This window comes from Perognathus longimembris, chromosome 1 (genome assembly GCF_023159225.1).
Source record: "Perognathus longimembris pacificus isolate PPM17 chromosome 1, ASM2315922v1, whole genome shotgun sequence".
Taxonomy (NCBI): Eukaryota; Metazoa; Chordata; class Mammalia; order Rodentia; family Heteromyidae; genus Perognathus; species Perognathus longimembris.
The window spans coordinates 156344411-156356777 of record NC_063161.1 but is presented as its reverse complement, the minus strand read 5'-3'; the positions used below and the strand labels follow the sequence as shown (position 1 = coordinate 156356777).

At 59.6% G+C, this 12367-nt stretch overlaps 1 protein-coding gene across 2 annotated transcripts; it reads left to right on the top strand.

Annotated features, from left to right (window-relative positions):
* Window positions 1-2837: 2837 nt before the first annotated feature.
* Window positions 2838-11092, top strand: St6galnac4 (ST6 N-acetylgalactosaminide alpha-2,6-sialyltransferase 4). Of its 2 annotated transcripts, none has more exons than XM_048343639.1 (6): window positions 2838-2978; window positions 3329-3469; window positions 5099-5281; window positions 7121-7533; window positions 10262-10369; window positions 10878-11092. In XM_048343639.1, the coding sequence occupies exons 2-6, from the start codon at window positions 3458-3460 to the stop codon at window positions 11065-11067; spliced, it is 906 nt and encodes a 301-aa protein (XP_048199596.1). In that variant the 5' UTR covers window positions 2838-2978; window positions 3329-3457; the 3' UTR covers window positions 11068-11092. The 2 variants fall into 2 exon arrangements, with proteins under 2 accessions (XP_048199596.1, XP_048199587.1); XM_048343630.1 differs by having other exon boundaries at window positions 2847-2978; window positions 3312-3469.
* The last annotated feature ends 1275 nt before the right edge of the window (window positions 11093-12367 follow it).

Genomic DNA, 12367 nt, shown 5'->3' with positions numbered 1-12367 from the left:
GAGTCACTTTTTTTCCTTCTGTGAAATGGGTAGAAGGCACAGTGTGGTCAGACACAGGATTCTGAGCTACCACCAAGGCGGCCATGGGGCTACCATCTAGGCCTCGTGGGAAGCCTAAATAGCCCTGCCCATCCTTCCTTCCCTCCTCTAGGAACCAGCCTGGCCTCCACCCTCAGTCCTATCCAACCACCAAGCAGGCCTTTCCTCCTGAGCTGTTCTAGGGCCCGGCTGTGTGACCAGGGCAAGGTGCTAAATCTCTCTATGCTTCAGTCATCTAATATGTGAAATAGGATGCTAGAGGACCTCATCCACGCATTAAATGTTTACTGAGCACCTCCCATGTCATAGGCTCTGTGCTGGGCTCTGAGATCTGGGCATGGTCTATACGTTCACAGTCAGACTGCTGGGGGGAGGGGTGTCCCACGACCTCAAGTTTCTGAACCGGCACAGGAAAAAACAACAACAAAACCCCACAGGGGAGCCGTCTGGGGAGAGGAGCCTGATGTCTGATCTGAGGGAGAGGAAACATCTCCGAGCGAGGAGCTGTGTGCTCACGGGCGGTGTGGGCTCCGAACCGACGCCCAAGGCCAGGTCATCAGGAACCTGGAGAAGCCACTTGATGACCATTCCACTGCGCCATCCCATAACGCCAAAGACAGATGGCAGATGGGAAAGGATGAGGAAGGGGAGGCTGCTGGAGATTCTGGTTTCAAACTGGGATGGTCATGGCTTGTGGTGAGTGACCATGGTGGGATTACGCAACCTCTCCCATCTCGCTCAGCAGGATGTTGAGACATTGAGGTTAAGCATTCAATAACACAGGGGTGGGGGGGGGGGTGGGCAGGACAGTCAGGGGTGGCCCGGCACCATGGCAGGAACTAATGGGGTCTGCCGCCACATTTCCTGGGGGTGGGTCCCATGGAACTGACCTAGCGGGTACGGCCCAGCGGGCACACGCAGGCGTGAATCTGCCTCCCACACCCTCCAGTCTCTAGCCATGAGCCTCTGCAGGAACGGAGGCTGGGCCGCCCGGAGGCGTCTGGGGCCCAGGACCCCTGGCTGGCCTCACGCGCCAGCGGACCTTAAGGAGCCAGGGCTGGCGGCTCGCACCTGTCCTCCTGGCTCCTCAGAGGGCTGGGATCTGACTTGGCTTAAAACCAGCCCAGGTAGACAAATCTGAGACATTCCCATCTCTAATTAACCAGCAAAATGCAGGAAGTAGAAGCGTGGTTCAAATGGTAAAATACTGGTTGGGAGTGGGAAAAAAAAAACTACTCAAGAGTGTGAGGCCCCGAGTTCAAGCCCCAGTGCTGGCACAGAACCCACGTCGGGCAGGTGCTGAGAGTGGGGATTGATCTGACTGCGGAGCTGAGCCTGGGCTGGGGGCCCATGGGATCATGGACAAGAGAACACATTTGTGGAATGGGCAGAGGGATTTCAGAGTGCAACAAATACAGTAAACAAACAAACAAACAATGGAAGCCGGGTATGGCGGTGCGCACCTGTAATCTCAGCGCATAGGAGGCTAAGGGAGGAGAATCCGGATTTGAGACCAGCTTGGACTGTGTAGTGAGAAGCGATTTCAGAAGCAACAAAACAAGCTAGGCGCGCGTGGCTCCCGCCTGGAATCCGAGCTACCCAGGGGTCTGAGATCTGAGGATCCTGGTCATAAGCCAGCCTGGGCGGAAAGGTCTAGGCGCCTCTCATCTCCCAATTCACCACCAGAAAGCCCCGAGCGACGCTGTGGCTCCCGGGGTTGAGGGCCAGCCTTGAGCACAAACACTAAGGGACGGTGCCCAGGCCCCGAGTTCAAGCCCCAGGCCTGGCACCAGAGTAAAACCAACAACGGGAAACAACCATACGAAAGCATGGCACTTCTTCTTTCTTTGTGCCAGGTCTGAGGCTTGAACTCAGAGCCCGGGAGCTATCCCAGCTGGGGTTTTTTTTGTTTGTTTTGCTCAAGGCTAGCACTCTACCCCTAGAGCCACACCGCTCTACTTCTGGCTTTTTTTTAGTGGTTCATTGGAGGTAAGAGTCCCGCATACTTTGCCACCTCAGCTGGCTTCGAACCTCCAGCCTCAGGTGTCAGCCTGCTAAGTAGCTAGGATCACAGGGTGGGCCACCAGCGTTGGCTCCTTTCTTCATAGTCATCTGAGGGCTTTCTCGAATTTAGGGAGGCACCTCACATTTTACTTGCAACCTTCCCGCACGGCCATCCAGGGCTGCCTGACCGAAGCCCCTCCACTCCGCCTTTCAGGGACCGGGGCGGCTGCATCGCCCTGCGAGGAACCACGGAGGACAAAGCCCAGAGGCCCAGGCTCAGGCTCCGCCCCCGAAGCGGAGGCCCCGCCCCCGCGCGCGTCCGGCTCTGACCGCGTAGACTCCACCCCCAGGTCGCGCGCCAGCCTCCCCTAGGCTCCGCCCCTCCGCGGAAGCTCCGCCCCCTCCGCCGGGGCCCCCCGCCCCCAGGTCGCGTTAGCCTCCCCTACGCTCCGCCCCGCCCCGCCGCGGAAGCTCCGCCCCCGCCCCAGGTCGCGCCAGCCTCCCCCCCAGGCTCCGCCCCGTGGCCGCGGAAGCTCCGCCCCCGCCGCCAGGGCCCCGCCCTCAGGTCGCGCCAGCCTCCCCCCAGGCTCCGCCCCGTGGCCGCGGAAGCTCCGCCCCCGCCGCCAGGGCCCCGCCCTCAGGTCGCGCCAGCCTCCCCCCCAGGCTCCGCCCCGTGGCCGCGGAAGCTCCGCCCCCGCCGCCAGGGCCCCGCCCTCAGGTCGCGCCAGCCTCCCCCCCAGGCTCCGCCCCGTGGCCGCGGAAGCTCCGCCCCCGCCGCCGGCCAAGCGAGTTGGGCTTCCAGCCCGCAGAAGCGGCGGCCGCGGCTCCGCCTCCGCCCCGGGCTCGCGTTTGCCGCCTGGCTGACGCGGCCGGCGGGACATGGAGCTCCGTGCAGCGGACCGTGAGCCTTCCGTGCGCCCCACCGTGTCCACCTGGTGAGCATCCGGCCGGGGGAGGGGGCCGGCGGAGTCTGGAAGGGTGGAAATCCCACGTCGCGGAGGTGCCAGGCCGCGCGCCTTCGCCCCGCGGGAAGCGGGGTAATGGATGGGGTCGAACCCGGGGCTCCTGCATCCCGGCTTCATCGGCCCCGACCCACGGTGTGACCTTGAGCTCGGAGCGCCTGCCCGCCCCGCTCTGCTGCCCCCTCGCGCGGGGTGGCCTGGGCCTGAGGTCCCCCAAGGTCGCCGCTCCGGGTTCCTGGGTGGGACGCGGTCGCCCGAGGCCGTTCATTCCCGGGCACCAATGGCCTTAACCCTTCCCTGCCTCAGTTTCTCCCATCTCCTAGGACCCGATCTGCCTTACTCCTCCCTGGCCCCGAGGTTCTGGGTCTCGGCGGGCGCCTGGCCCGCACCTCCTTCCAGCTCGAGCCTTGGAGACAGCGACCTCCTGACTGCGGAGCGGCGGCGGCGACAGCATGAAGGCTCCGGTGGGTGCCGGTGGGGGCTGGCGGGGCCGGGGTGGGGGTCACTCGGGCAAGGAAGCTCCAGAACTCCCCTCAACCCTCCCCCCTCAACACACACACACTGGTGGTCACTCCTTGGCGGCCGGCTCGGGGCTAGCCGCTACCACTAGAGTTAAAACTCTACTTCCTGCTTTGGGCTGATTCAGGGGTGCTGAATCTCCCAGCCTTTCCTGCTGGGGCTGGCCTTGAATCCCACGCCTCACATCTCAGCCTCCTGAGCAGCTAGGGTTACAGGTATGAGGCAGCTGTGGACATGTGGACCTCCACATCTTGGTTTCTTGCTCTGCTCCCCTCCTCCATCAAAGGGAAGTAACAGCTCCGCCCAGGACCCCCGGGTGAGACTGTGTGTGGGGGGGGTGGGGTGGGGGTGGGGAGGATCAGCTAGAAAGCTGTGAGGACTCAAGTCACCCACTGGCTCTCTAAGCCGGAGCCCTGGCTGGGGGAGGGGAAGCTGATGGTGGGGAAGGGGGTTTCATCCTCCACTCAAGATCTCGGGGTCTCCCTGGACAAGGGCCCCGCAGCTACACGGAGCCTGAGGCCTCAGGGGTTGAACCCCCTCCTCTGAACAGCTGGCAGCACAGAGGATACCTATTTTTAGAAGCTGCTGTGGCTTATGGGCAAAAAAGAAAGGGTGGGCCTCTAGCAGGATGTGGAGATGGAAGGGCGGTCCGGAGAGTGGGCCTGCCTTCCTACCTCTGATTCTCCAAGCTGGCTCAGAGGTAGGGTGTCTAGGCAGCCTGGGACCACGGGAGTTCAAACACTAGTACTGCCAAAGGGGAGGGAGGAGGGCGGGGGAGGAGAGAGGCAGAGCTGGGCACCAGTGGCTCAGATCTGATCACTGAAGTTCAGAGCCAGCCCCAGTTGGAAAGTCTACGAAACTTTATCTCTAACTAACCACCAAAAAAGCCAGAAGTGGAGCTGTGCCCCCTAGGCCCACAATCGAAGGCCTACTACCAGTACAAGAAAAAAGAAAATGAGAAACCCGAGAGGCAGAGTCGGTGGCGCGGGCCCACAGTTCTGTCCTCTACCAGGCAGTGACACCGTGAGAGCCTGCAGGGACTTTGGCTGCGTTTGCCAGCAGGCCGGAACCCAGGTTAGAATACCAAGGACCTCCTGGTTTGGCTGACCTTTGGCCCCTGGTTCTCTGAGGAAGGAGCTCTGGGCAGCAGCTTTCCGGGTATTGAAAGAACTTCTTTGAATGTTTTTCTCAAGCCCACTTCCAGCCCTGGACTGCTGCCCTAGAGCCTGGGCATCAGCCAAGAGGATACACTGGGTTAGTTGGGGCTGGGATCAGAGATGGGGGGGCCTGAGACCGTGGGCTGAGGTTCACACCTACGCAGAACCCCACCGGAAGTAGCACGGTCCGCCCTCTTCCAGCCCAGGTTGAGATGTGTCTTGCCTTTCTTTGCCACATAGCCTTAAGCTACATGCTTCTTTCCGGGGACAGTTTCCTTAGCTAGAAGGAGGGTTATCTCTGGGATCTCTCCGGTGCCTAGCAGTTGCTGGTTGGCCTGGGGATTCCAGGAACTACTGAAGTGGAATCTAGCCCTTCCCCGTGACCACTGCCCTCTCCCCCCCCGCCCCCCGCCCCAGGGTCGCCTCCTTCTCATCGCGCTGTGTTCCTTGGCCGCCTCGGCTGCCTACATGCTTCTGTGCTGCTGGGCCTGCATGCCCCTCTGCCTGGCCACCTGCCTGGACCGCCGCCTCCCTCTCTCCAAGCCCACTGTGCCGGGGCCTCTGCATTTCAGTGGCTATAGCAGCGTGCCGGATGGAAAGGTGAGTCACCCTGGCAAAAGCTGCCAGGGTGCCCCAGATCCAAGGGCAGTCAGAGCCAGGCTGTGCCAGACCAGCCTGGGGCGCAACAAGATCGGCTTCTCTGCTCACCGGCTTTGGGGATCACTGCCAGCTACTTCACCTCTCTCTGACCTCCAAGTTCTAGGATGAATGCCTGTGTGTGTGTGTGTGTGTGTGTGTGTGTGTGTGTGTGTCTGTGTCTGTGTCTGTGTACTGGGCCTTAAACTCAAGGTCTGGGGATTGTCCCTTCGCTTTTTCACTCCAGGCTGGTGGTCCACTACCCGAGCCACAGCTTCACTTGTGGCTTTTAGCTGGTTAATTGGAGGCAAGAATCTCATGGACTGTCTGAATCACGCGGGCTGTCTTTGAGCTATGATCCTCAGATCTTAGCTTCCTAAGTAGCAAGAACTACAGGCGTGAGTCACTGGCACCTGGCTCAAAATTCACCAGTTTTAAGTGTGTAATTCAGTGAGGTTTAAAAAAAAAAAAAGTAAGGCGGGGAACGTGGCCTAGCGTAGAGTGCTTGGCTAGCGTGCATGAAACCTTGGGTTTGATTCCTTAGCACCATATAAACAGAAAAAGCCAGAAGTGGCCCTGTGGCTCAAGAGGTAGAGTGCTAGCCTTGAGCAAAAAGAAGCCAGGGACAGTGCTCAGGCCCTGAGTTCCTAGCCCCAGGACTAGCAAACAATAAACAAACAAACAAATGTCTGGAGATGGGAGTGTAGCTTAGCGATAGAGTGCTTGCCTAGAGAGCATGAAGCCCTGGGTTCGATTCCTCAGCACCACATATATAGAAAAAGCCAGAAGTGGCACTGTGGCTCAAGAGGTAGAGTGCTAGCCTTGAGCAAAAATAAGCCAGGGACAGTGCTCAGGCCCTGAGTCCAAGCCCCAGGACTGGCAAAAAAAACAACAAAGAAGACATAGGGTATCTGGGTACCCTCTGTTTTCAGGCAGACCTGTGGGCAGCCTGTCCCTCGAATGCCCCTGTGTTTGAATTCCAGCAGCCACAGCTTCCCCTTTCTCCCCAGAATTTCCCTCTGCATCCTCACACATGGGCCCATTTCACAAGTGGGGTATGGAGGCTCACAGACACAGGATTTTGTGTAGGAAGGGTTCATGCTGAGAACCAGCAGTTCTCAAAGCTCTTGTAGACTCTGAAGACTGCCCCCCCACCCCCCGCCATACACACACCGTTTGTAGTAGAACTGGGGTTTGAAATCAGTCACCTTTGCTTATCAGACAGGCATTCTGCCACTCAAACCACAATTCTTTTTTTTTTTGCTGGTTATTTTTGGAAAGGTAGTCTCATGGACTTTTCTAAAAGTTCCAGCTGGGTTTGAACCACAATCCTACAGATTTCTGCCTCCTGAATAGCTAGGACTATAGGTATGAGCAGCCAGCGCTGGCTTGACGTTCATGTTTACTTAACGAACATACAAATGGCAACTGGTCTGTGCCAGAGACTGTTGTTATAAGTGCTTAATAAATGTTTGCTCCCGTAGCCCTAACAAGGTTCCATGCTGTGTGGGCGGTTAGGACTTAAGTACAGCCCCCGTGATGGCTGTGGCTAAAACAGAAGCCTGGGGCTCTGCGTGTAGAATCTTATCTCTGTCCCTTGCTATCTGAGTAGCTTGGGATCTACGCCACCTGCCCGGTCTGCCAGTTGGGTTGAGATCAGACCTTAGAGCTACTATTGCCTCTGGGCTGGCCATTGGGTGTGTCACAGCGGGTGATAAGCCAGTGCCTGGAAGCCCCGTTTCACCCAACACATGTGTGCAACCCTCCCACATTCTCTCCCCCCCATCCCCCCCCCTCCTGCAGCCGCTCGTCCGTGAGCCTTGCCACAGCTGTGCCGTGGTGTCCAGTTCTGGCCAGATGTTGGGCTCGGGTCTAGGCTCCCAGATCGACAATGCCGAGTGTGTCCTACGCATGAACCAGGCGCCCACGGTGGGCTTTGAGGCGGATGTGGGCCAGCGCAGCACCCTGCGCGTGATCTCGCACACCAGCGTGCCGCTGCTGCTACGCAACTACTCCCACTACTTCCAGCAAGCCCGAGACACCGTCTACGTGGTGTGGGGCCAGGGCAAGCACATGGACCGGACCCTAGGCGGCCGCACCTACCGCACGCTGCTGCAGCTCACCAGGATGTACCCGGGCCTGCAGGTGTACACCTTCACTGAGCGCATGATGACCTACTGCGACCAGATCTTCCAGGACGAGACCGGCAAGAACCGGTGAGTGGGGCCGGCAGCAGGACTTGTCTGCTGTGGGGCCCAGCAGGCCCCTGTGGCAGAGTCACCCACGGTCCTGGCCTCCGACAGGGGACTGAAGGTGGAGGGCCTGTCAGTCATCGAACATGGTTAAAGACCCAGTGGGGGGCTGGGAATGTGGCTTAGCGGCAGAGCGCTCGCCTCGCATGCATGAAGCCCTGGGTTCGATTCCTCAGCACCACATACACAGAAAAACCCGGAAGGGGCGCTGTGGCTCAAGAGGGAGAGTGCTAGCCTTGAGCAAAAAGAAGCCAGGGACAGTGCCCAGGCCCTGAGTCCAAGCCCCAGGACTGGCAAAGAAAATACAACAACCCAGTGGTGGTGAGTCTGTGAGGACAGGCCTGGGCCTTGGCTGGCTTGGGAGGTGTGAGGGCAGCCATGTCCTAGGGAGACATGCTCTGACCTCTGAATTGGTCTCTGAGGCCCCTTCACCCACCAGGCCCTGGCCCTAACGCTGTACACCAAGAGTGTTCTCTTAGACTTTTTTTTTTCTTGTTGTTGTTGGTCATGGGGCTTGAACTCAGGGCCTGGGTGCTCTTTTTCGCTTAAGGCTAGCCCTCTACCACTGTGAACTACAGCGCCACTTCCAGTCTCCTGGTGGTTTGTTGGTGATAAGCATCTCACGGACTCTCCTGCCTGGCTGGCTTTGAACCTCGATCCTCAGATCTCAGCCTCCTGAGTAGTTAGGATGACAGGCGTGAGCCACCAGTGCCCAGCTCTTTTACTTTTCAGGCTGATGCTGGGCCTTGAACTCAGGCCCTTGAGCTCTCCGGCTTTTTGCTGTTGTTGTTCAGGCTGGTGCTTGACATTTTTCTTCCCCACTGGCTTTGAACCGCCGTCCTCAGATCTCACCCTCCGGAGCAGCTAGGATTACAGGTGTGAACCACCAGCGCCTGGCCTTTTTTTTTTTTTCCCGTACTGGGATTTGAACTCAGGGCTTTGTACCGACTAGGCAGGCGCACTATCACTGAGCCATGCTCTCCTCCTTTCTTGTGTTTGGTTTTCCAGCTAACTTGCTCCAGCTAGCCTCATTCAGTGATCTTCCTGTCCCTGCCTCTTGAGTAGCTGGGGTTACAGGTGCAAACCACCATACTTACTTAGTCTTTGTTTGGTTTTGTGTGTTTGCCAGTGCTGGGGCTTGAACTCATGGCCTGAGCACTGTCCCTGGCTTCTTTTTTGCTCAAGGCTAGCACTCTGCCACTTGAGCCATAGCGCCACTTCTGGCTTTTTTTTTTTTCTATTTATGTGGTGCTGAGGAATCGAACCCAGGGCTTCATGTATAGGAGGCGAGCACTTTATCACTAGGCCATATTCCCAGCCCTATACTTGGTCTTAAAATCTTGTTTTATCCCTTACTCCAAAAAGGCTTCCCAGCTCCCAGCGAGCTCCTCCTCCCACACACCTGCTCCTTCCCTACCTCCTGGCTCGGGAAATTGCCGTCAGCCTCTGGTAGTTCTGCTGATAACTTGGGCTTTTCTCAGCACCCCCTCCGCCCTCCCGACACATACAATTGGCCCTCGAAGCCTTTTCTGTGCCTCTGGGGGCCACCTTGACTCCAACGGCCATGCTCTCCCGACCTTGCAGCAGCCTCTGGTTGGGCTCTGCTTTCTCCCTTGCCCTTTGCAATCCGGGCCTCTCCACCTGTCCTGCGTTCACCTCCGTAAGCCATCTGCCCTCAGCTCCCAACAGCTTTGTACCCGTAGAGAACCGGGTCGGGATTCCCCCTCACCCCTCCTGTCCTGCCTACCCCGGGGGTCCCGCCCCATCGGCCCTGAGGCCTTCGCTCCTCTCTCTGTTCCACCCACACTGGTTTACCTGAAGGCCTTGGCCTGCGTGGTTCCCCAGGTCTTCCCTTGGTTTCCTCCCTCCCTCCCTCTGGTCCTAGAGCTTGCATTCAGGGCCTGGGTGCTGTCCTTGAGCTTCTTTGGCTCCAGGTTAGCATTCTACACTTGAGCCGCAGCTCCACTTTCAGCTTTTTTTGGTAGTTGAGTGGAGATGAGAGTCTCACAGACTTTCCTGCCGGTCTGGTTTTGCCCTCAATCCTCAGATCTCATTCTCCTGAGTAGCTAGCATGACAGGTTGATGAGCCACCAGCTCCTGGCTGTTGCCTCCTTTCTTCTTGCTGCTCAGGGCTGGATGAAGTGTCACTCTCTTCCCCCTCGACCACTCCGCCTGCGGAAGCACGCCTCCACTGACATGCTTCACCTCACGCCTCGGCTTCCCTGTTTTTACAGCGTGTTACCTCTGATAGTATCTTGTTTGTGTGTTTGCCTCCCAGCAGTCCCCTTCCTTGAGAGAACATTAGCACCCCGAGTGACAGGTTCAGGGCCCACCTAGGGCCTGGGCCCCCATTTCACAGACAGGGCACGGAGGCTCAGAGAGGTTAGTGAACGCGTGTGATGCCCCACAGCAGAGGCAGGGCCAAAGGGAAGAGCCTTTGACCAGAAACAGATTCCTCCTTCCCCACCACGCTTTGGGTTGACCAGGCAAGGATGTGGCGGGAGTCCCTGGCCCTTGTCGCTGCACGTTGCTGCACGTCTGGGCTCATGCCCTGCCTCGTTCGTGTCCAGCATCCCCTCGGGCCACCTCTTTCCCAGCTTCCCGTTGGCTCCTCTCCCTGCGGGCGAGGGGCGTGGTCTTGGGCCGGGGAGGAGGGCCGGCCCGGGGCTGACAGTGTTTGCACGTCCTCTAGGAGGCAGTCGGGCTCCTTCCTCAGCACTGGCTGGTTCACCATGATCCTGGCCCTGGAGCTGTGTGAGGAGATCGTGGTCTACGGGATGGTGAGCGACAACTACTGCAGGTCAGACCAGCAGCAGGGCTGCACAGGAGACAGGGAGGGAGGGTGTAACCCAGGAGGGCCGGAAAGTCTGGGCACTGTGGGGTCCTCGGCGTGGGTTGGCCAAGGCTCAGATATTCAGCCTTGCGGGGGGTGGGGGGGAGAAGGAGCCTCCAGAATAGGCTTTGATGCCACCTAGCTCTGTGGTGCTGCCCGGGCTGCCCCCCCCCCCCACCGGCCTCCTGAAGCTCCCACCTCTTTGGGGATAGAATCCAGGAAGGCACGGCGCCTGTGGGCCCAGGGTGTAGGCAGCTCCGTGGTAAAGGCCCTGCCTGGCATGCGTGAGGGCCCACGAAATCGTTCACCTTCCTTTCTTCGAAGATGGGTCCGTGACTCGTTTAGAGAGGGAAGGTGGAAAATGTGATCCCTTTCTCCAAAAGGTTCTCGAACCATTTAGGGAGAGTAATCTACGAGAAGGTTCCCCACACGTGGTAGGGCCTATGTGATAGATAACCACACATCTGCCGGGCAGGGAGAAGAGCCCCCCCTCCGTGCCTTACCACTACTTCGAGAAGGGCCGGCTGGATGAGTGTCAGATGTACCTGGCCCACGAGCGGGCGCCCCGCAGCGCCCATCGCTTCATCACCGAGAAGGCCGTGTTCTCCCGCTGGGCCAAGAAGAGGCCCATTGTGTTCGCCCACCCGTCCTGGAGGGCGCAGTAGCCCGCAGCCAGCAGCTGGCGTACAGCCGCCAGGCCCGGGGCCCGGCCCGGCCCACCACACTCCAGCAGTGAACCTTAATTTATGACTCTCGCCTCCTGCCATCCGCCAGATGGACCTAGGGTTCCTTCCTGCCCCGCCCTGGGGACATTTGAAGCCAGTCTTTGGCCTCCTGACTCAAGTGGCGGCGGGGGGGGGGGGGGGCGCGTGGGGAGGGTGCCCTCCTCTTCCACGCCTGCTTCCTGAAGAATCTCGTGGCTTCGTTTGGGGGTCCACCCCCACCACCAGGTCTCTCAAGTGGCCTTTGCCCCTGGGGCCCGCGGCCCCTCCCACGTTACCAGCATCCTGACCTTGTGCCAGCCCTGCCCCCCCCCCAGCCGCCCTTGGTGCCACATTCTCTCAGGCTGGTCGCCCCGCTGGGGGCAGCCCGGAGCCTGGAGTTGGGTAGGCGTGAGGGTCTTTGGAACGTACGGGTAAACGTGTGTTTTCTGGATGCTGTGTCTCTCGTGCGTATGGGTCTGGCCTGGGGAGGGGGCCTCGTACCCCCACTTACTGGAGGGCCCGCCCCACCCCCACCCCACCCCACCCCCCAGGCTGGCTTCCTTCCAGCTTTCCACCTGCCCGTCCCTGCCTGCCATGGGGCCTGGCCCCTCCCCCTCCCTTCCCCCCCCCCCCCCCCCCCCGCCCCCAGGACTCCTCTGGGGCTGTCCTGGCAGTGCTGCTGCCGGGCTCGGTTCGCCTCCCTGGTGCGGGGATTCAGGCTCAGCTATGCTTCTAACAGCTCCCTTTCTCACCTTCTCCCCTGGTCACCCGACCTGCAGGCAAGGCCAGGGTGGAGTGGGGGGCTCAGGAAAGACCTCAGGTGCACGCGGCTGTACGAGATCGCTTTACCTATCTCCTTACCCGTGAAGAAAGCCAGGCATACGCGGACCCCAGAGACGCGTCCCGGCCGATCAGCTGATAGGCTGGCGAGCTTGCCATAGGACCCGCCCATGAGCTACCGTCACTCGGTCACTCCGGAAAGCGCCAGGCCAGGGTGAGACTGGGGGCGCATGGGCTGGCAAGAAAGTTTTGGGGCTGTTCCGCAAAGCTGGTTCTTCTGGTTCCGGACCCAGAGAATTGTGGCCTGCTTCCGCATTCCCCAGGGCTGGGGGAAGGTCGGCTTCTCGGGCGCCCTCTCCAATGCCCATCCCCTGAAAGCCAAGGGTTCCCCAACAGCTGCGATCAGGACTGCGGTCTCTCTGGGATCCCAGCTCTGTGCTCAGTGGGAGCTGAGCTACAGCCTGAGTGGGAAGGAAATTCT

Coding starts and splice junctions, on each gene's coding strand:
- St6galnac4 (XM_048343639.1), top strand. Junction 5,282..7,120: donor GCAGCGTGCCGGATGGAAAG/GTGAGTCACCCT, acceptor CCCCTCCTGCAG/CCGCTCGTCCGTGAGCCTTG. Junction 10,370..10,877: donor GTGAGCGACAACTACTGCAG/GTCAGACCAGCA, acceptor TCTGCCGGGCAG/GGAGAAGAGCCCCCCCTCCG.